Here is a 23,854-nt window from a genome sequence, read left to right on the forward strand (position 1 = left end):
GAATGAGCGGGCGCTGTGCTTGCAGTCACACCTGCTAACACATGGCCACAATACAAACAACTATGTTGAAAGCGCCATGAGAATCGTCAAGGACAAAGTACTGCACAGGCTGAAGGCCTGTAACCTCACCCAGCTGGTGGACTTCATGGTGACACGGTTAGAGGCCTACTACATCAGGTGCCTCACCGTTTTCACCAACAACCGCATGGGAAGTCTACAGTCAAGGCCTCCCAAGTGCGGTGACGTGGACTGCCATACGAGTAATGTTATGTGTATGTATGTCTGCGGCCCAGTGAGCAATGCACTTTAACTCATGCAGAGAGGATGCACAAGGCTCATGCACACCTATTTACTATTGTTTATTATTTTAGTTATTTTAACCATCAATATGTATAGTATCTATACCAGTAAGTATGCTGTACTCTACTCTATTTATACCAGTATGTGTGCTGTACCTAAAAATAGGAGGATGAGAGCAACTTCATGGTGCCCAGTGCATCAAGCAACAGCTGGTACCATGTAAACACCTTAGCAAGTTGCTGCACTTGTCCAGTTGGTGTGACCGGTGCTCCATGCAAGCACCAAAGCGCAGTTATGCAGACATTTAACGTCACAGAGGCAGTCCCTGTAACCACCACATCTCTTCTGAGGCGGCTTTTCCATGGAATCGCCTCTGGTAAGTGACAAGCTGTGTATGCCTCATTCTCACACTAATTCCACTTAATTCCCACAAAAAATGTCTCGAGGTAGATTGACACTGGTGGTACAAGTAGTAGCCAGGTCAACTTTATTGGGACGAGTGCATTCTCACACATGGCTATCCCAGTAAATTTGTTGTGTGCAATAATGAGGTAATCACATTTTGGATTGTGTGTCATTAGATGTAGTCTACACTGACACATGCACCAACAACCACAAATGTGTGCTTTCCACTCAGGGGGTAGCACTCCAGAGGACTGGTTTGAGACACTGGCTTATGAAAAGGCTGTGGTGGGTGAGTACAAACATTTAATTCAACACTGCAAAAACTGATATCTAGCCAAGTGTTATAATCTTATATTGACATAAAAAGATCTAGTTGGTATTGTTTTTAGAGTAAATATACCTACTTTGAGCTTTCTCATACAATTATTTGACTTAAAATAAGTATCTTTATACTAAAAACAATACCAACTAGATCTTTTTATGTCAATATAAGATTATAACACTTGGTTAGATATCAGTTTTTGCAGTGAAGCTGTAGTGGCATTTAAGGCTATGGCTGTGATAGTCATTGCAGCTCAAATACTCAACTTCCATTTCTTTTTCTCAAATAAGAAGAAGATGGGTGCTGTGGGTGCGATGATGGAGATTCAGCTGGACCAGCTCCAAAGACCATCTCAGGTAATAACGGTGTTGCAGTAAGATAATGATGTGTGTTAAACTGGAGAAATGCTAGATATGTGCAGCATGTAAGTCAGGTCGAAAGATTTAGAATTATTTATGTATTTACATACAGACGACCCCCAGTCCCATCTAGCTGAGGAAGCAGGAGCAAGTAAGTTCACCCTCCAAAACCTCATAATAAACCACTTGTCTTCACACTGACACAGGCAGCATTTAATTTGATTGTTAATTTAAGTTAAAGTGTACTAGCTTTTAGTACACTTTAATCTCCCCCATGGTTTCATTTCTTAAGTCCATTCTTATTTTCATCTAAATATTCTTTGCTACTTATTTTATTTCATTAGTAACAGTATAATCGCAACCACCTTTTATTTCCCCCTTCACTTTTGAGTTCATTTGACTGTTTATCTTCCAACATGATCTTTATTTTTTTGTTAATATATAATGTGTGTGTGTGTGTGTGTGTGTGTGTTTTTATTATTATCACCACTGCTTTATTATTATTCTACGTACTCTTTATTTTATTTCTTATGCAGGCATTTTGTATTCTGTATTGTCTTATTTGGTATTTTGCTATTTTCATATGTAATCATTTGTAAAGCACTTTGGGTCAACTGTTGCGTAAAATGTGCTATATAAATAAATTGACTTGACTTGATTGCTATTCGATTTGTCTAGGCACATCAGAGGAAGTTGAGGAGACAGCATTCCTGGAGAAGCAGCTTGAAGACATTGTTGGGCTCCTGAAGCGCAAGCTGCGTGAGGATACAACCTTCACTGCTCCAGTGAAATCCTTTGTGGACACATTTGGGAAGCTCCACACTGACAGTGCTGTACAGTCAGCATTGTTTTCCTTCGGGAAAAACGATCGAGGGCAGTCTAGTGTTCGTGCAAGGCCGAGGGGCTTCCTTCAAACGAGTGCCACTATAGGTGTCCAACCGACAGCGGTGTCCCGGAGAAAGGCAGCTTTGGGTGGTAGGAGAACCCTTGGAGCTGGCAGACCCCCAAAGAGCTCCAGAAAGGAACATGGGTACTCCAGACAAGGCAGACCAAAGGGTGTACCACACAACCACTGAGCGCCCCTCACACCACACTCCTTTCCCCAGTATACATAAAAGTTCTCTTAATCAGTTATTGATCAATTCTTTCTCAATCAGTTCGGTTTGTTTCATTTCGATCAGCTCAATCAGTTCATGGTTCTATTGTTCATTTTTACAAATCTATACAAAACCTATTGTATGTAGTTCTCTGCAAACCTATGTAGGGGGTTAAAGGTTAAGGCTGCCAGTCTTCCGGTCGTTGTGTTCCTTAAACGTCTGTATATAAATTCATACAATCACAACAAATACTAAAAACATACTAAGGCTAACCGCTTAGAGTCAGCGGGGCCTAAGCATTTGTAATAATTGTATTATTATTATTATTATTATTTTCTTTTCTATTATTGTGTTAAATGTTCCAAATGTAAAGCACTTTGAGCTGCATTCTGTGTATGAAAGGTGCTATACAAATAAAGCTTATTATTACTAAGAATTCAACTGTAGTCAATCAACACTAATGGCAGGCGTATGTGTCAAAGACGACATTTTCACTCCTGTTTCATTTAATGTATGCATGTATTCAACATAACTTAACCCAATAGCTACAATACAGGCTATGTATAGGACATGTATACTGTAGGAATTCTGTCATCAAGATTATGGTCATTCTGAGAGTGGTTATTAGGCTACTGATAGTCTGTTCACGCAGTATGGCATAGATTATGATATTACATTTAGTGCTAAAAGCATGATTGTCAGAAGTGAAAAGAATAAGAAACGTATATTCCTTGGTTTTATTTATGCAAGTTCTCACTCAAAGTAAAATGTAGCCTATTTGTAAAATTTCTAATGATGAAATGAGTGATGACCGATAAGCCTGCCTTTGATTTGTGTGTTTCCTAACCCTAGGAATAAAGATTGAATTGAATCCAAGAGATGTTAGGCCTTACTATCCAAAGAAAGGCGTGCACATGACTGTGATGCTCCCATAAAAGTTTATTGTGGAGTTGTGTCACAATTTCCCTACAAATTCAGTCGCATTTTAACGATAACAACAACGAACAGTCAATATAACAACAACAAACAGTCAATATAACAACAACGATAGCGATGAGCGGAACGGCAGCGTACGAGTACACAAATAATTTGTTTCGCCGTACCAGCACACGCGAGAGCGTAGCGTACATCCTCATTGAGCTCAGCCAATCAGAGGTAGCCAGAGGGGCGGGACTTGGCGTGGCCATAGTAGGATTCGTAAATTCGCGGCCAGAGCATCATCCGCATGAGCCGCGTCATAATGCCGACCAATCGAGCAGACTGGGCTTTTCGGGAGGGGGGTCTTAAGGAGACAGGAGCTACAACCGAGCGATTCAGACAGAGGCTGAAAAGAGGTGCTCAGCTGTAGGCAGTATGAGAAAAATAATGTGTTTTTTGAACATTAAAACATCTAAACCTATTGTAGGAGAGCCACAAAATACAATTATGAACCTGAAAAGGGGCATAATATGACTCCTTTAAAGGGACACTTCACCCATTTGCATTAAGCTGTGTATCATTAGAACCCCAGTCATATTTTTGAATGGTCGTGCATCATTCCCTCCCTTCCCCTGAGAGGGGAGAAATAAGGATTTTAGTGTTGCACTTCCTGCTTCCAATGATGTAAAAATCATCATTTTGCGTCATTGGAAGAAGGAAATTTTCTCTCAGAGGGGGTGAGACTACAAACACTACTTCCTCATTTTTTTTACTCACGCTACAGACCTATTACAGATCAGTGGGTGGGACTTCACCTGCAAAAACAAAAAAAAAACGCCATCTTGTTTGGAAGCTAAGCGGAGGCGCTGACGAGCCAGACGTTACGACTATGGTAATCAATCTAATATGGAAGAAATTTTGAAAGTAGTTGGTTGAATCAGATGTTCATGGCTACCTTTATGAGCCACAATATAGCAAAGAGCAGCTGAGGCTGAACAGGAGGCGGCTGAGGCTTCTGCAGCCGAGGCAGAGGACCTGCCCGTCGCGGACGAAGAGCCCGGACTGGCTCGAGCTGGGGCGGACTGCTGGTGCCTGTGCTCTCGCTGTGCGCCTACGGACACACGGACGTCTGACTGTAAAGTGAGTGTTTCTATTTTCTGTCTTATAACAACGTGGCACGTATGTACACAATTTGTTCAAGTATTATCACGAAGTTATTCCCGGTTAATACGTAACGTCAGCCAACTGAACTAACGTTAGCTTCTTTACTGCACAAACAGCTTGCAGTTGCATTGCTAACTACTGTGGCACGCTAAACACAAAGACCATGCATCGCTAACTGTGTGCTCAATGTCTTGTAGACAATATCGCCTAACAGCCTTTCTGGAATGGGTCCTGCAAGGCGAGAGATTGGGTCGAGGCCATCGTGTCGTTTTCCCCGCTGATGTGGTGCAGGCTATCCGACAGAAATATCCAGCTCCAGATGGCCAGTACTGCGGCACCGAGGAGTTGAGGACGCTCAGGAGGAACTATAACTGTCATTGTTAACATATTTATTTTTGTTGTTGTTGATATATTTCTATACATAAATGGTTTACATTCATGTTGTTGTAGTCCTTGATAGTGTTAGTGGGAGTGGCTTGCGGAGCTGTGCATTGTGGGAGTTGTTGTCTTTAATACAAATGCGCCCTAAAGTCACTTTCTGTCTTTTCTCGGTCAAATAGGCACCAAATTCAAAATGTATGTTAAATTTCGACTACATATATAACCCACTTTCAATAAATATTAATGTTTCCACGGGTGAAATGCTCCTTTAAAGCACTAGAAGTAAAGCAACCTGTAATGCAAATGCTGGCCTGTGAGTAATTGTTATCTTACCTGTGATGGATTTGGGTTGGGTCTCTCAGCCCCTGGTCCTTGCATGGTCTGGTGCTCTCCTATATTAACCACATCGTCCTCAGCAGCTGATCCATTCTGAAGTTGGTAAGTGTGTGGGAAGTTAGTCACTGAATCTAGTGTTATTTTGATATTGAGTGTGATCTTAAAGCACTAGAAGTAAAGCAACCTGCTCCAACTATTACACTCTGAAATTTGAACAATGTGTGTAGCTAGTTTGTTACGTTGTAGGAGTCAGTTCCTCTAAATACGAAATACCAATAAACTAACATAGTGAACAAATGTGTATTACCTGTGTCCTGACCTGCATGTTTTTCAATTCTGCACACTATTGTCACTAACCTATAGGTTACTACTACTAGATATGTTGTTGTACTACACTCCACCCCATATTGTATTACACACACACATACATCCTGAACATTTTGGTGTATGATTTATGTGAATATCATACATTGTTCCAAGACTGAATGTTTTGTTATTACTGGACATAAGTTTCCACAGACATACACAAAGAAGAAATGGGTAGTTACAGTTCATTACATTAGTCTATACACTGGCCCACAGGCCTACTGCTGTCTACACGAAACCATCCAAATTTAAGCATTGCAACAATGGTTGCTCACATTGTTCCAGTCAAAAACTAAAGAGTAGACAATAGGCTATAATGAATGAATTATGCATTGTCAGTGTCCTGACCTTACTGTCAGCACTCTTCCATTTTCCTGCTGTTAACTGCAGTGGTGCATCATGGTGAGCTGGAGGCTGTAAGCAAAACAATTATCACCATCCATGTCAGTGTACTGCAGAAAATAAAATCTAACCAAGTGTTATTAAGATAAAAACATCTATTTGGTATTGATTTTAGTATGAAGAGACTTACCAGGCTCTCTTGAAAGATCATTTTGGCTAACTTTAAGAGGACTTATTTGAAGGAGTCTTATCAAGACCAATTTGCTCAACGCACTACGAGACAAAATTACTGGTTTTTAGGACAAATTTGCTTAACGCACTGGCAGACAAATTCACTTGTTTTCAGGATGAGACGTCTTAAGTCAAACTGTAGATTATGTCAAATGATTTTACGAGAAAGGGTTAGGTAAGTCTCTTTATACTGAAAACAATACCAACTACTTTTTTGATCTTGATATAAGATTAATAAGGCTTTTTTATGTTTATTTGATAAGCAGTTTTTGCAGTGTGTCAAAGCAATTTGGCTGAAATGTTCATCACACCTTGTGATCCATGCAATAGACAATATCATAAGCATAAAAAAAATACTTATCATCATCATAGGCTAGCTTACTTCTCTGTCATGACGTTCTAAAATTCTGTCAGGGACTTCAACGCCAGTGCTGTAAAGGTACTGCTTGTACCGTCTTCTGCCTTTTCCCTGAAACAAAAGACAATTTCAAGACAGTATAGATAGCCTGTAAGATGGTGAAGCTAGCCTATACTTGCCTACTAGTTATCATGAATATCTGGTAGCTTTCTCCATTTCTCAGCCTGCTACTTGTTATTATCCTATATCATGCCTAATATTTATTATTAATAACATTACTACTACTTCTGTTCTTCTTCTTCTTATTATTATTATTATGGTAGATGTAGTAGGACAACTACTAGGCTACCATAATAATAATAATATTAATAGGCCTGATAATAATAATAATAACAAAAACATATCAATAATTCAAAACAATTATACCACTTATAATTACCTTCATGTGTCTGTATTCTGTTGTCCTTGGTATTTTCTTGTTATTAACCAATAAGTAGGACTTGTACTTGGATTGTACAGGTGGCGTATTTGAAAAATTATTGTTGAGCAGTGCAACAGATCAAGATTCAAGACTAAGCAGTAGATGGCTATGAATGGACCCAGGAATTGGACCTACCCACCGGTCGGTTCCCACATCCAATCAGTGTGCGCAGCATCATCGACATCCAATCACTATGTAGAAGTTTGGGCGGCAATTAGTTACACTGCCACACAAGGATGAAATTTTGATTTCAGAGGTGGGGGGGACACAAGTATTTTTAATAAAACATTAACTCTTTGAGTTCACTGTGTTTTCTAGTAGTTCTTCTAGTTTTCTATTGCTACTTTTAAGTTTACTGTTCCCTTTTTTGGTTTGACTGGTTGTAAAGCATGTAGCAAAACATTATCACCCAATTCTGTGTTTCACCTTGTTAGTCAACTTCACTCCAACTCAGTACCACCAATTTTACACTTCTTTTTGGAATATATGGTAAACAGACCTCATTTACATAGCGGATATGCTGCTTTATTGGGAGCCAGTGAAGGTGTTGCAGGATGGGTGTAACGCATTTCTTTGAGTAACTTACACTTTGACTTCTAAGGAAGTCTCTTATGTCCACTTTTCTTTTTTTAGACATCCTGGCTGCGCCTAATTACCAAACACACATACACACATACACACATACACATACACACACACGGACACACACACATAAACACACATACACACACACACACACACACACACACACACACACACACACACACACACACACACACACACACACACACACACACACACACACACACACACACACACACACACACACACACACACACACACACACACACACACACACACACACACACGCACACACACACATACACACACACACACCACACATATACACACACACACACACACACATACACACACACACACACACACACACACACACACACACACACACACACACACACACACACACACACACACACACACACACACACACACACACACACACACACACACACACACACACACACACACACATGGACACCGATTCAAACGTGAATGTAAATGAAACCTCTGATGTTACCTGGGCAACTCCAGCAGACCGGTGTGCAAGCAAGATGGAGTGACAGCGGGGACGGCCAATCACACAACAAACGGCAGAGCCAATCGAGGAGCTTGTGGGCGGGTCTAAACTCAGGGAAACAGGCTTCAGCTGAGCGGCCGTTTTCCGCTTGGTCCTTGTGCTTGACGAGTCTCTGTTTACTATAACGTAACATTGTTTTTGGACGGTACAAACTGCAGGGGACCGAAACCATAGACCTATATATATATGAATATATATACATCCTTGGTATATCCATATATATATATATGGATATATGTCTATGACCAAAACGGCCTTTTGAAAAAGTGCAGGGGACATGTCCCCTGTGTCCCCCCCCAAATTACGTCCGTGCTGCCACAACGTATCCAAATACATTGACAGTTATTATTTGAAATTCATCACTGATACTCGGTACGCGGTAACAGGGTAACTTAACTTTAGCACAATGTACGGGTTGTTTTACTTCGTAGATGGGTCCGTTATTACAGATAGTACATCTATTATACAGGATGCATATAGAAATGTAACGTTAGGTATTAGTCACCTGCAAGGAAGACCTCCAGTCCAAGCATGGCTGGATAGAGGCGATATTACGGAAGCCGGTCGCAGCCAAACTCCTGTTCTTGGTGGGTAAGTTCTAAAACAATGGAAATATTCTGAAATACTCTTTGTAACTTAACAGAAATGCAACACGGCTTTCCAAATGTAAACACTGTCTGTGCAAAATAAGAGAACAACTTCAACTTTCATTGTATTAATACTGAAAAGAGCGCGAACGCTAATCGCTAGCTAAGCCTAGCTTTGGTTAATGTGTTTAATTGTATTATGCACCTGAAGGAGTGCTAATGTACATTGTGAGCCAAATGTTAGTTTGGTTAAGGAACAAGACTGATGAAAGTAATAAAATACAAATAAATGAAATGACAGTGACATTCCTGTCTTGAAATGAATAAAAGGTCACATGGAATTTGTATTTTATTTGTTTCCTGTTAAGTTAATTGTGAACAGTAATGTTTGAAAAAAGTAATTGAAAGTTGTTGCATTTAGAATGAACTCTGTCTATGAAGTCATTCAAAGCAAATATTGGGTCTTCACAGAAAACTACAAAGAAGTGGTCGAGAAGCGTGTTGCTTTCCTCCAGGGGGAGGATGTATGGTCTTCCTTTGGAGAAGGGGATGATGAAGGAAGGAATGAGCGTAAGCTTGATTTATGACTTAAGAGTAATGGAGCATTGTGATTCCACTTTACAAATAATAATGCTGTGGCATCGTAGAATGTGTTTGCCATGGGAGTTACATTTTTGCAGACTTTTCCAAGCTGGGTGCACAAGCATTTAGCAGCTTTAGTCAGCAAATCTAAATTTCAAATGATAAATATTACTTAAAAGACTGTGAAACAAATCAAGTTAGCTTTTTTGTAATGCCATGCATGTTAAGTCAAGATTAAGTCTCCTGTTACAAATACTATCAGAGTGATGGATGGAGGTGGATTCTTGGAAAGTGTGGTGTAGTTGCTATATGAAGAAATGCACTATTAAAGCTATTAAAAAAGGAGTCTCTACAGTTACTTAAAGGAGAAATCCGGCGAGTTTTCACATACATCTCTGCCTGGCTGCGTTAGCTGCTGGTTGTAGCAACTCGAGCTAGGTAAAACTGATTGTTTTCATTTTGTTTTGTACCGACAGAACTCGGTGACCTCGAGAAACGGAGATCTTTGTGAAAACTCGCTGGATTTCCCCTTTAAAGTCTGCTGGTTTGTGTGGGAATGTTCAAAATCATTCTCTTAAACAAGATGTACATTGTCAGTCTGGTACACAGATGGCCAAGATGGATGAGGTGCTGAAGAGGGACCTCAAACGGCAACGTACAGCACAAGTCGAGTCTGATTCCGACGATACGTGTTGCGACATGTTTGATCAACCCAAAAAACGTAAACCGGTAACCACCTTCATCAAATAATGAGTAGTGTTCCCCAGAGAATTGTCAGAGTTTACACTGGTGGATGATAGCCTATTGGTGCTGACATGCATATAATAGTGCTCCTTGCGCTTGCATTGAATTATGTCCCAATATCAAAGTCCAAACCCAACCTACAAACCTATGCCCTTTGTGCTCAGGGTAAAGCTTTAGGTGATATAGCAAAACTGCATTTTTGTGAAAATGAGTTACTATTCAAGACTGTATGAACTCTGTTGATTTATACGCATACACTCACACCATGGAAATTGTGTTTTGGCGTGTGTATGATTAGGAGTCTATAGCTGCCCTTTTTGTTTAAGGTAATTAGGTTGATGTTTTCTGCATAGGTGGTTGTGACCAGTGACGAGGAGGACGCCATCCCTCAGGTGGAGTCTCAGCGGCCTGCTGTTTTTGTTGAGATGGACGAGGACACATTAAGGGCTCTGAAAGGTGGGTGGGTGCATAGGTATGCTAGTGATGCCAGGGTTATCTCTGCCACCACCTGAACCCTCCCATACACCTGCAGCCATTGTCAATGAGGTCATGAAGTGAATTCAAGACATGCACCCCTCTGTTAATTTGAAGAACATACATGTTACGTGTTATGTCTTAGAATACAGACCCGACTTCCCACATATTACATATTGGAAAATAATCCACAGCCATTTTTGCCATCATTGTCTACCGTTAATGCTCCTTGTTTGAGTTTCACTGATTGAACAATATGGCACAAGTGACAGTGGGGTTGGTACAGATATAACCACGAGGCCTCTGGCAGACTGGCGCAGGTAACCACAGCCGTGGGTATCTGTACCAATACCATGACCACAAGTGCCATATTGCTTTTTACATCAGTTCCACTTCCATCACGTTTAAGATATCAAATTGTGTTTTCATATTTATGTAGATTTATTTATTTTTTATTTCATCCACTCCAAAATAGTTGCTAATCTTCCATCTCTGTTGCCAAGCACGCAATATATCAATCAAGAGAAGGGTCCAGTGAGACAGGCTATATGGTCTTATTCACACAAGAATGTGTAGCAGTTGCTTGTAGGGTTCCCACAGGTCATGGAATATTTGGAATATCATGGATTTTCAGGAAAGGTCAGGGAATGATCATTTTTGGGGCAAAGTCATGGAATGCTGGGGAATTTTGTTTTAGCAGTTTAAAATGTATTATTAATACAAATATACTGTATTTCCACACAAAATCAATGTATATCTGGCTATTAGCTTTACTGCTTGCTTGAGTAGTTGTGGTTAACCCAACTTCAATTCAAATTCAATGCCCATTTATTCATCTCCCACTCTAAAAAGTAAAAGATGCTTGAACGCTATGAGGCTACTCTGAAATCATTGGTCAGTTTATTGTACCATTCATAGTAGGTCATGGAAGTTCATTTTTTTGTCTGGGGAACTCAAGTCATGGAATTTTACATTTGACTTAACATGGGAACCCTGTGCTTCTCTATACTTCACATGCTATACTAAACATTTGCCCTACTCCATCTTCTCACTCAATAATGGCTTTGAGTGAGTGGAACATTCATGTCAGACATGCATGCTAGCGGTGAAAAGTATGAGTAATGATCCTCATCCAATCAGATAAAATGACAGTTAAATCAGATCTAGCGCTTGTGAAATGACATTCATATATGTGCTATTTTCTGTCACAATGTGATACTTATTCTTTGTGTCATAATGTGATACTGTGTCCTTGTTTTAGGGCTGCCAGGACTGGTGTCTTCACTCAAAACCGTCCTAAACAAATGGCAGATTCACCTTCTTCCATGAATTCCAGCCAAAGCGACTCACCATGCACTGGCAGTGACACTGGCAGTGAAGACATGGTATGACTGAAGGATCTTGCATGTTCACCAATTCATGCAAATTCAGGGATTTTGCTGCATTTGCGGGTTGTAATATTCAATAAATGCGAAATCATACACTGCAGAAACTACTGCTATATTTGCAAAATCTTTGTTATGATTGAGTGCAATAAGCATAAACAAAAAAATCTTACAAGATCCTGGAATTACTAACTAAAACACTTGAAGCCAAGACACGTGCCATCCTGCCCTTTAGGGAAGTGTTTGTAATGTACCTTTTGTCTTAATCTGCTTGTGTGTTTTCACAGATGTCATTGAGCAACTCATCAGTGCAAGTCCCAAAACGTCTCTATCAGAGGCTGAGTGGGAGGAGGATGTCCCTCTTTACACAGGAACTGGCCACATTGGTGTTTGGAAGGGAAACTTTGGCCAAGGCAATCCTCACAGGGAAAGGGAAAAAAGGCGAGCTGAAGGAGCAGCTTGAGCCAGAAAAAACCAACGCAATTATAGGTACAGTAGTGTCATAATTATGAATACACAATCATTGTGATGATTAATTGACAAATCCATTATCATCAATGATTGTATTTCAATGTTATACATTGTCTATCTTGTATTAATTCATGCCCATGTTTCTTTCCTGTTTTCACAGATGCAGTGAGGGAGCGATTCCCCAACACAGAGGTGACCGAGATCCGGGCCCTTCTACGGAGGAAGTGCAACAATGAGAGCTACAAGGCCTTATCTCATAATCAGAGTTAGATGTTGTTCGTTGAAGTTAAAGGCTGTTTGCTGGTGCTGTGCAATATCTGCTTTTGCATTAGTGTATCATCTTTCTTGTGAGTGTGTTTGTGTTGTTTTCTCCTCTGTGTCAGTTCTAGTTCTTCTTCAGATCGATGGCACAGAATGGTGATGTGTAATTATGTTCCTGTTATTGTGTTATTACCATTATATGTCCTTTGCTTGAATTATGTATTTTAGTTTGAAGTGTAATAAAGTTCCTTTTCTGAAATGCAATCTGTAATCTGTTGATGTAATGCACTTGAAATGTATTGAAATATAATACACTTGTAGTATAATAGCAACATTTATTCTTAAGTTTAACAAATACAATTGTTTTCAAGAAAACACTATAATAACGTCACACTTAAAGTATGTGTCTATGATGTTTAGGTTGTTATTGAACTTCACTTTAAACACATTATCATTGTCATAGTGGGACACTTTAAAAGCACTAAATATAGTAAGGAAGTGTATTTGTAGATCACTTGAAATATTAAAGAGGCATACTAAATTAACATAGTTTATAGTAATAATAATTATGATAACAGTATGTACAAAATGTACTTAAACACAACTGTAAGTTGAGCTGCAATGCCTTTTTAAAGTCGCCAAGTTGGCAACACTGCACGGTGGAACAGTAAAGTTGCAATGATGCAGTCAGTCAGCAAACAGTACCGTGAAATCCAACAAGCCATGGAAGAGAAAGATCAGCTTGACAGACTGGATGGCATTCAGCTGGACGTGTTGAACACGATCACTGAGTTCTTGTTGCTTTTTAAAATTGAAGAGCTGGAAGGTGACAAGTATCCAGCTATTCAACTAGTGGTGCTTTGGTTTTATAAACTGAAGAAACACTGCAACCTGGCCAATGCAGTTCTTAAACGAGAAATTGTCCATCGGCGTCACCCACAAGCTTGGGGCGCTTTGTCCACGTTTCAAGTCCCTCAAGATGTTTCCAGCTGAGGAGAGAAACGCTGTTCACGACCAGGCCAGACGACTTGTCAGGGAATAATAGGCCTAATAATAATAATAGGCCTGATAATAAATACTCTATAGGCCCAATCTTATAACAGCGTATTAATACAATGGTTTATTTATCAACAATTTCCTACAGTGTAAATGTAAATCAAAATAGTAAAACTATATTATTCCATTTTATTTTTTAGTTGAGAAACCTGAGAGAGCCAAAAGAAAAAGGGATGAGTTCAGCGAGTGGGAGGATTATGGTGAAGAAGATGGCGAGAAAGACGAGGTTCAGGGCTACATTGACAGCCAGTTCTTGTGGGATGGGAATGATCTTCTACGTTTCTGGGAGTCGCAGTCAAAGGCCTTCCCTCTGCTTGCCAAGGTGGCAAGGATGATTCTCTGCATCCCAGAACAAGGCAGGTTCAGTCAGCCGGCCGGGTGCTCGAGTCCAGGCGAAACAGACTCAACCCCGGCACAGTTGATACCATTCTTTTTTTGCAAAGTGCCGCATGTTAAATGCCAATGCCTTCATGAAAATAGCCATATGTGGTACAGTTTATAATTCTATTATGTGCTATAAGAAACCTTTAGAAAACAGGTGTAGCCTGTAGGTAGACACTCTGTTTTAGCCTATGTAGTGTTCATTTATTATTTTTATTGCAAATAATACCTACACAAATGCAAGCCTAAATTTAGTTTAATTTATGATTTATTTATTGTTTATTTTGATACGTTAATATATTTATTATTATTAAGATTTGAATTTGTTGTTGCCAGTTCCCAGTGCCCCTCGAAGGGCTGTTTTCAAGCACATTTGTCAGACCAAATGAAAGTCTTATTCAATGACATATTTAACGTGTCTTTAACCCTCTGTCGCATAGCGGTCACTACAGTGGACAGCTGTTTAAAAGTCATCTTCTCCAAAATGCAATAGTTTCTATGGTGGAATTGCATATCAGCCGTTAGAATGCTCTCTGCTGCCCCCCTCCATTGCGGTTTATTCAGTGGTTAGTTGTTGTAACTACAAGTGAACCTCCTCTGAATCCAAGATGGCCGACAGACAGCCACACCTGTTGACCACTGCTGGAATATCCTGTCAATCCTTTTATACCAGGAGAACCCTAGAGGTAAAAAAAAATACAATGGTATGCAGGAATATCTAAGGAACAATATTATTCTTTTAGTTTTGAACATTTTATTTCAAATAAGTAGTAAATTGTGATTAACCATGTGTCCAATGAAGTGGACATCATGCACAAAAGTATATTTCCAACACAAGTCATGTGGTTGATTCATCTTTTATTATGACTATCTTGGTTGTAATTCAGTGCATTTTGGGTATATTTATGTTAGTTTTTAAAAAATTATACATTTTTGTGCAGATTAGTTGTAGTTTGTGTTTGTAAAAATGATCATTTTGTCATATTTTTAGACCACAAGTGCAGCAAAGAATAGGGAAGACTATAGAATAGTCCAGGAAATCAACACATGGGTGGGGTGGATCTTGTTGACCAGTGTGTGGCAATGTATCCCCACAGACGTAGAAACAAGCGGTGGTATATCCAAGTGTTTTTTCATTTTTTGGATGTGACCGTTGTTAATGCCTGGTGCCTCTACCTGATGTCTGGATTGGAAAAGATGAATCTCCTCATCTTCAAAGCTTCTGTAGCCCATGCACTGATAAATGCTGGCTCCCTCCAGCAAAGCAGAAGAGGAAGACCCAGTGGGACCCCACCTCCAGCAAAGCACAGAACAGTGACCAAAGTACCCAGTGAGGTTCAGCACAGGAAATCACTGGCCCAAGCTCACCCAGGTCAAAAATGCAAACAGATGCCACGTTGCTGCATGTACACGGGAGACCAAATACATCTGCATGCAGTGCTGTGTGGCACTGTGCCCTGGACGCTTTGCCAACTTTCATATAGCCTAGGATTGATGAACTGAGCATATACTGAGGTTTATTTGAAAAAAAAAAAAATTCAGCCCACTATATAAGTGTTAATGTGCAATAACGTTGCGTTGAGTGAACGTGTTTAAAAAATAAGTTGAAAAACAAAAATATGTTTAAATGCATTCAAAATATGTTTAAAAACACACAAAGGTGTAAAATGTGTTTTAAAAATGTTTAATAGCGGCGGGGCGGGTTTTGAAAATAGATGCAGTTGTGCGGGCGGGATGGAGCGGGTCAAATTAGTTCCAACTAGTGTGCGGACACAGGGGAGTCTTTGTCCCGATTTGCGGGACCCGCAGGTTGGAAAAGACCCCAAACCGCGCATCACAAGTTCCAACTAGTGTGCGAACACAGGGGAGTATTTGCCTCGATTGGGGACTACACAGACTCGTGCCATTAAAAAACACTTGGAACGCAACAAGCTCGAGCTGAGCTATAAGGAAACCACTAAGGTTGAGCAGAAGCTAACCTGCCTAATAGCTAGGGTTAAAGAATTCCTTACCGTCTACCTTCCCTACATCTTTTCTATACCTCCTCCTTTCCCCATATCTTCTCTCATTTTCCTCCTTTCCCAACATCTTTTCCCGACCTTCTCCTTTCCTCCTTTTCCTGCACCTCTTCTTTTCTCCCTTTTTTTCAATCTCGTTAATCGTCTTCTATAACCTTTTTTGAGGACACCAAAAAAGGGTAGGTTTGCACTGGTGCCTCACAGTCAGGTTCTGATTCAGGCCAGACCTTTCTGTTTGGAGTTCAAATATTCTCCCCATGTTTGTGTGGGTTTACTCCGGGTGCTCCGGTTTCCTCCCACTGTCAAAATATATGTAAAATTTGGAGTAAAAGTAATTCTCGCTATATCCCCTTTCCGGTTCCGGTTTATCTTTTCCTTACCCCACATCTTGTCCCTACATCATCTTTCCCCAAATCTTTTCCCTACCTTCTCCTTTCCCCAAATCTTTGCCTAACCTTCTCCTTTCCCCACGTTTTTTCTTTACATCCTATTTCCCCACATCTTGTCCCAACATACTCTTTTACCTACATCTTTTTCCTGCACCTTTTCGTCTGATGTTAAACTCAGAAAACTTGTACTTGGCCCCAAAAACCTTGGAGACTCACTGTCTAAAGATGTAGTTAGTCTTGATCAGCGGGGGGCGCCAGAGGACTTCAGGGGAGGCGTGTGGCGTGAGAAAAAAATACACCGGGGAAAAAAGGGTATCATAATGGATTAGTACCTCAGGTGAAAATGAGAGTGGACACGGAGGCGAGCAGAAAATGGAGGAAGTATGACCCTGATTATTTAAAGTTTGGTTTTTCATTCATTGGTCCTGATGATGCTCCGCTGCCACAGGGTGTCATTTGCAACGAGGTGCTAGCTAACGACAGTATGTGACCATGTAAACTCCGACGCCGGATTTGCAATCGGTTTATTATTATATTAAGGATTTACGCACGAGGGGAGATCAGCAGTGTTTCAGCCCACTATGTAAGTGTTAATGTGGAATAATGTCGGATGAGTGCACGTGTTTAAAAAATCAGTTGAAAAGTTAAATTGTGTGGTTTTTTTTTAACGAAAATATGTTTAAATGCATTCAACTGAACCATCTGCAGCTCAATGTGACAAAGACAAAGGAGCTCATAGTGGATCTGAGGAGGGCGAAATCACCTGTGACCCCTGTTTCCATCCAGGGGGTCCCTGTGGACACTGTGGAGGAATATAAGTACCTGGGGGTGTACTTAAATAATAAGTTGGACTGGACCACACAGCAAATTCAGAAGTGTTCAATTTTCGGTGTTAGTGAAATTTGAGCAAAAGTAGAGTTAATTCTACTCTGATAGAGTTCAATCCACTATATTTGACTTCAGTTGATAAGTAGTTGGTGTCAAAACCAAGTGTAAAAACAAAGTGTCACTAAATTAAACCTGTAAGTGTAATTTTATAAAATATTGACTCTGAACTTCTCACTCTAAACTCCGATCCTGGGTTTTACACTTGAAGTGTTCATGTGACCCTGCCCCCACTGCATACACACACGCCATTGGCTGAAGCCAGAAGATCTGTGAGCGCTCCACCGACTGCTGCACGAGGGATTTTGCGAATGACCTGCGTTTGGTAAGTAAATTAAGTATTATCGGTTAATGTTATATTTTATATTTATTTGCCTTCTGGTACCCGTTTTGCAATGGTAAACCAGTGTAATTTTAATTCATGTCGACCCACTCTTACTAGAGACCCTATCACTCGTGGTTAGCTAATCTCGCTTTCAATTTTTTACAGTATTTACTGTCAAAAAACAGTCTCGTAGTTTTTTTCTGAGAAAAATTGATACCAGTAAATACTAACTTAGTAGTCAAAAGGTGGTCAAAATAACTTTTAATGATGCACTTAGCTCTAGCTGTTAGGAGTTGTTAGCTAGCGTGCTACAGAGGAGCTACAGTTTGATTGCTGCTGGCCAGCTGGATGTTAGCTAAAAGTCAGTGTTTAAAAATTGCTGACAATTAAGTTACTGGCTTATTGTTAACAATATCTGAGCTAAACCTTTCTTTAATGAATTGATTTCGTGGGACCTGATTTTGGGAGAGTTCAAGTCAGTAAATGCATGAATTAATACAGAACTAAGTTGGTCATCAAATCGTAAGTACATAAATAAACGTCTTGAATGGACTCTAATCCCACAGACAAACAGAACATGGTGTAACAACGTCTTTAAAAGGTCCATTTGCAGGTGAAGCTCTCGCTTACGGCCATACCACCCTGAACGCGCCCGATCTCATCCGAATTCTCGGAAGCTAAGCAAAGGTGGAATATGGAGGAGTCACAAAGTATATCAAAGTTCCACAAACAGATGAAAACTATGATTTCAGCCAGTTTCTTCAAGAAGGCTTGTCTCCACATATTATATTATTATTATTATATTAATTTTTGCTGTGTGTACACTATGTCTCTTGTGTTTTTCAGGTGTTATGCTGCACCAGATTTGGGGGGTTTGACAAAATGACATGGTTGATTATATAGCTTAATCTAATTTCTTTATTTCTCCCAGTAAGTGAAAAATTTAGTCTGCAGGATCAACTTGTGACTGTCCTTAGCTTGACTGACACATCAGATACTGAGGTTGATGCAGACATATTTGATGAGCTTATCAAATCAGGGGTGCGAAACTTCAAAGTTGGATACCGCAAGCACCCAGTAACAGGTAAGGTTATATTGTAATGATATTTTTCCACTAATCAATAATATATATTTTTTTAATTTATTCCTCTGTGGCCCAATTTTAGATATTGCTGTTCTTTTGGTTGAATCCGAGTCAGAATCATCTGTACAGCCAGACCCATCGGCATCTCCAGCATCAATTCCTGTCCCCCCAGTATCGCCAGCTTCACTGCAAGACTTTTCAACAGCATCACCATCTTCTTCCTGTTCATCAGAGTCTACTATTATCCTCTCAACCACTAAGAACAGGAAGAGGGCCATGACAGAGCTGGATCGCAATGAAGCAAAACAGGTAAACCTTGAAACCATCTTCTATTAGATAAGCAGCACTTGAACTATTATAATGGAACTCATACCAGTTTGATGTAATGAGTCAAACTAAACTAAATTTAACAAAAATGGCTGTCAATACAACATTAATTTTAAAGCATGAAGCTGATAGTTTTAAAAATAAATGTTGTCTTTGCCGAAGGTTCAAAGTGTTCTGAGCACAAATCCAAAGGGTGAAGAAATCTTCAGAGAGTATGACAAAACTAAAACGCTGTCAGATGCAACACGCAAACAAATGGTCAACATTCTGGTCGCAGAAATGATAGAATCATATGGGTAAGAAATCATTTAATGAAATGACAAAAGAAAATCCAACTGGACACAAATGTAATAAATATGTTGTTTCAAAAGGAGGATTCCACCAAGAAGTGTGTGGTCCAGCTTTGCATTGGGAATTGTGACCCTTTTTCCATATCTCCAAGATCCTTACTCAAAACATGGATATGTAAGTTTTAATGTGTCTTTGTAGCCCGAAAATATGTTGTAGTGTTTGTATTAGACTATATTTCTGCTTTATATTAGGAATGCACAATATTATTAGCACAACCTTAATATCAGCTAATAATAGCGTTAAAATTGAATTTTTTGTCGATGTGACAAGCTGATTAAATGATGCTTCAATTATGCCCTAATACTCAACTAAGTGCTCGATGCAATGGTGATGCTATGTCCGTAACCTAAGTTGAAGTATTGTGCATCCCTACTTTATGCTAATTATGTGTGTGCATGTGTTACCAGGAACACTTCTATGATCCTGAGGCCAATTCTGGCTATCTTGCCTGGAGACTCAAGACAGTCCAACGCAACACCTATGATGGCGTCCGTGGGCATTCAAGGCCTAATTTCCAGGACAGCCCAACAATCGGGTGAGAATCTCTGGTAATTGGTGAACAGCTCTTTGGTGAGGAATGCAAGGGGGGTCTCTCAATAATGAGACACTCAACAGATACAGCCCTGGTTGAAGAGAAGATGAGAGCCACCTTTGCATACAGACAGAAGCTAGTTCGTGACCAGGATGCAACAGCTTCAGTGTTGGATGTCTTTCCTCGCTTTCTTGACATACCTGGACTGGTAAGGATATGTAGAGATTATTACTAGTATTAGAAACTATTTGAAAACGGAGTCCTTCAAAATTCTAAATGTACTTAAATAACCTTTATATGGTGTTGTGCCTCTGTTTAAAGATTGAACAGGATTTTTCCATGATGTTTGGGAACCATGTATCTGCAAAGTTTCTGGAAAAATGGCCTTCATTCAAGCAGAAAATCATTGCAGAATGCCAGAGTCTTCCCTCAAGTCCTCATGTTGAGGAGCTGCGCGCAGCTTTTGACCTTGAAGCGGAGAACGACTATGGTAAATATGAAGTTTTTCTGTATCCAAAATACAATCCATTGTCATTGTCAAGTCCAACAGGCAACAGTAGACCAATGATAATAGATAGTAGATAAATGAAATAAATTAATTAAGCTCTTTAGTCATTTTAATAATAAAATACTAAGTAGAATTTTGTTAGTAAACATTAACATCATCTTTGCTTTCTTGAAGGGAGTAGTCATCACAGGGCTGTTTTAGCTAAATGGCAGCTGCAATAGCGATGAGGAATATTTTTTTCTAATGATTTTGTTGATGTTCCTGGTCAAATAGTTGTCTCCTAGGCTGGGATAGTGATATGTCTGCTATCCTGTTGCTGCTGCATCTCCTGCCCCCTACATCAAGAGGCCAGAAAAAAACACCCAAGATAAGCTCAGCACAGGCAGCCAACCATTTTCTTAGATTTCTTAAGGTAAGTACCATTAGCTTTTTGTCCTACCACCAGGGTTCCCACAGTCAAGAAATTCCCGTAAGAGTTTGAAATTAGAAAAATAGTTTTCCAGGCATGGTAATGGTTTGGAATTAACAGAATGTTTTGGAAAAACTTTGAATGTGTGCCAAAGAAACAAACAAAAATAGGAATTTGAGAGAACATCTAACTAATTTCAAAAATAAAACTTTTAACTTGCAATCAAATAATTTGTCAAATAGTGTAAAATATTGACATTATTGTGTTTATGGTTCCCTCTGCTTCTCTCTCTAAGCTCAGACTTTTGCGCTGACTCTCGGCTTTGCGGTCTCTCTGCTGCGCCTCTCGTTTGCGCTCTCTGATTTTTTGTTTGCAGTTTTGGCACAAACCTCTCGGGTGGGCGAGGCTTTATCAGCAGAGCTTCCCCATTGGCTAATCAGTTTTTGACTGACAGCTCAGTAGGGTCAGTGCCCCGGAAGTTACGTGTTGGTAGCAAACGGCGCGAAAACGGAGAGAAGAAGAAGAAGAAGAAGAATCCACAACAAGAAAAACTAATTACATGTAAGTATTTATTACATACATTACATATATTGTCTGTGAGTAACATTTTGTTGATTTGTTGTGTTATAAGTTATAAGTAAAGTAAAGCAAGGTTTTGGAGAGGAAAGAGGAAAGAGGGATTTAATTTAGCTTTCCTGTCAGAAAGGCTGTATAACAGCAAGGTAAAGCACTGAGTGAGTGACATTAGTTGAGATACTGTATATAAACGTTATAGTGCTTTTTATTTTTATTTTATTTATGATGTATGTCATATTGTTAAAAATCACATCATTTGCCCTGTGAATCAGGGGAGACTGGTGGAGCTGCCTTGTTAATACCTTAACTGTCACCTTCTCTCTGTTGAACAGTGTTACACTGTGGGACCTGAGCAGGACCTAAACAGGAATACATGCAGTCCCAGGTAATTAACGTTACCTACCTATCTATTACAACATGTTATGATCCAGCTAATATCACAGTAATATGTAACGTTATGTAGTATAATTTTTTAGCTATCTTCTGAATCAACAACATTCTAAAATATTAAGTTAATGGGACAATTTATGTTTTTATTTTTAACCTAAATCCTAATACATGAACCATTATATTATTAATCATATAGGATGTAGGCTCGTGGCCCATTTCAATTATAGTGCAGTCTGTGAGAAAGTGCTTTTGTATAATGTAATGACATTTGTGGACATCTTGGACATTATGTACTTCTGACATCTGGCAATGTCTGTGCTTGCAGGAGCAAGTACGAAATGAACTGTTGCAGAGGATTCAAACAAGATTCAGCTTGATCCTCAGAAATGAGACGTTAGATATGGAGTACCTCCTGGATGTGGCTCAACAAGAGCTTTCCTTGGCAACAATGGCAACAGATCACTTAAACATCCCACCAGAACTCATTCACTGTCTACAGGAGTTGATCAACATCCTTAGTTTGCCCATTCAATCTGTTTCAGAAACATCAGTTAATGTGTCAGATGTTGTAACTGCCACTGTGGGAGAGGTGGGACGGCCACGCCTGGAAATTCATGCAGATGATCTTAAAAGTTTCCTTTCCACTTCACTTCCTTTAGAACAGTTAGCCAGGTTGTATGGTGTTTCAAGAACAAAACTCAATAGGCGGATGAAAGAACATGGTCTTTCTGTTCGTGGATGCTATTCCAAAATATCTGATGATGAACTTGCTCATGCTGTGAGGTCCATAAAATCAAGAATGCCCTATGCTGGGTATAGACTGGTGAAAGGTGAGCTGTTAGCGAGAGGCTACCGTGTGCCGTGGCATAAGGTGAAGGCTACTATGCAACGGGTGGATGGAGCTGGAATTTTGGCCAGGATGATACAGGTTGGATTTGTCGCTCGCAGAACCTACTGTGTCCCTGCACCACTGTCTTTGGTTCATATAGACACCAACCATAAATTAATTCGGTGAGTGTTTCTCTCTTGTGCCCTCTCACTCCGTCTCTCACTGTAAATCTTTTTGCTTTCACTAAACACACATATGCATGTACCCACAATAAAAACAATATAATGTAATGTACTTTTTTTCTCAGATTTAATGTTGTGATATTTGGTGGGATTGATGGCTTCTCAAGAAGGGTATGTCAATGTTCTGCCTGACAAAAGAAACTAATAACTAATATATCACAGTGATGAGACCTTATGATAAAGAATTCTGTCCCCCCAATCCTCTATGCATAGATCCTGTATCTTGATGCTGCTGCCAACAACAAAGCCTCAACTGCATTCTCCTTCTTCTTGGATGGTGTCTGGAAACATGGATGGCCCTCAAGGTAGGTAGTACATCTAATTCAAAGTACTGCTAAAAACTCATTGGCTGCAAATAGTAAAAATAATCTTCCTTCCTAATTACTTTTCCCTGATCTGATAGACAATGCCATAAGGTCAAAGTTGTAAATGAGAATACATGACATGGATGATAAATACAGAGACAAACTACAAAGTGCAGACGTATAATTCAAGAATGGAGTGAAAGGTTTACATTGTTTAATAATATAGAATAATTAGATGTTTTAAGGAAGGGACAGTGTATTCTCTGCTGAAAGAGAGTTAGGAAGCTCCTTTCATCAGCTTTTAGAGAATTTGAACATGGCTGACAATGAGTTATTTCCACATCATTTCACTGAATTTGGGAAACTTCCTAACCAAAAAGCCATTGTTCTTTTCTGTAAATTGTGGGGGTTGCACCCTCTAATGGGCTTCACTATTGGCTAATCCCTGGGCCCCACCCCAGCATGTTGAATGATGACTGCTTACATTCTTTTAGAGTACGTGGTGACCAGGGGGTGGAAAATGT

General features: G+C 39.8%; 1 protein-coding gene and 3 long non-coding RNA genes across 5 annotated transcripts in view; 3 read left to right on the forward strand and 1 right to left on the reverse strand.

The window, feature by feature from the left end:
- Positions 1 to 434: 434 nt before the first annotated feature.
- The window catches only part of LOC127361020 (uncharacterized), a 56,433-nt gene continuing 33,013 nt past the window's right edge, over positions 435 to 23,854 (forward strand). The window contains exons 1-3 of the mRNA XM_051395584.1: positions 435 to 676; positions 938 to 994; positions 1,318 to 1,383. Coding sequence (XP_051251544.1) covers positions 484 to 676; positions 938 to 994; positions 1,318 to 1,383 — 316 coding nt within the window. The 5' untranslated portion in view covers positions 435 to 483. The remainder of the gene's footprint in view (positions 677 to 937; positions 995 to 1,317; positions 1,384 to 23,854) is intronic.
- LOC127361025 (uncharacterized) lies at positions 4,249 to 5,583 on the forward strand. Its single transcript, XR_007884013.1, has 2 exons — positions 4,249 to 4,541; positions 4,763 to 5,583. It is a non-coding gene; the product is annotated as an uncharacterized LOC127361025 (long non-coding RNA).
- On the reverse strand, positions 6,431 to 8,259 carry LOC127361031 (uncharacterized). Of its 2 annotated transcripts, none has more exons than XR_007884020.1 (3): positions 8,160 to 8,259; positions 7,200 to 7,251; positions 6,431 to 6,690 (listed from the first exon to the last, which is right to left on the reverse strand). It is a non-coding gene; the product is annotated as an uncharacterized LOC127361031 (long non-coding RNA). The 2 variants fall into 2 exon arrangements; XR_007884019.1 differs by having other exon boundaries at positions 7,196 to 7,251.
- On the forward strand, positions 8,606 to 12,973 carry LOC127361027 (uncharacterized). The gene is made up of 7 exons (XR_007884015.1): positions 8,606 to 8,810; positions 9,278 to 9,376; positions 9,865 to 10,117; positions 10,486 to 10,588; positions 11,868 to 11,991; positions 12,279 to 12,480; positions 12,623 to 12,973. It is a non-coding gene; the product is annotated as an uncharacterized LOC127361027 (long non-coding RNA).

The sequence above is a fragment of the Dicentrarchus labrax genome, unplaced genomic scaffold, assembly GCF_905237075.1.
Source record: "Dicentrarchus labrax unplaced genomic scaffold, dlabrax2021, whole genome shotgun sequence".
NCBI classification, from domain to species: domain Eukaryota; kingdom Metazoa; phylum Chordata; class Actinopteri; family Moronidae; genus Dicentrarchus; species Dicentrarchus labrax.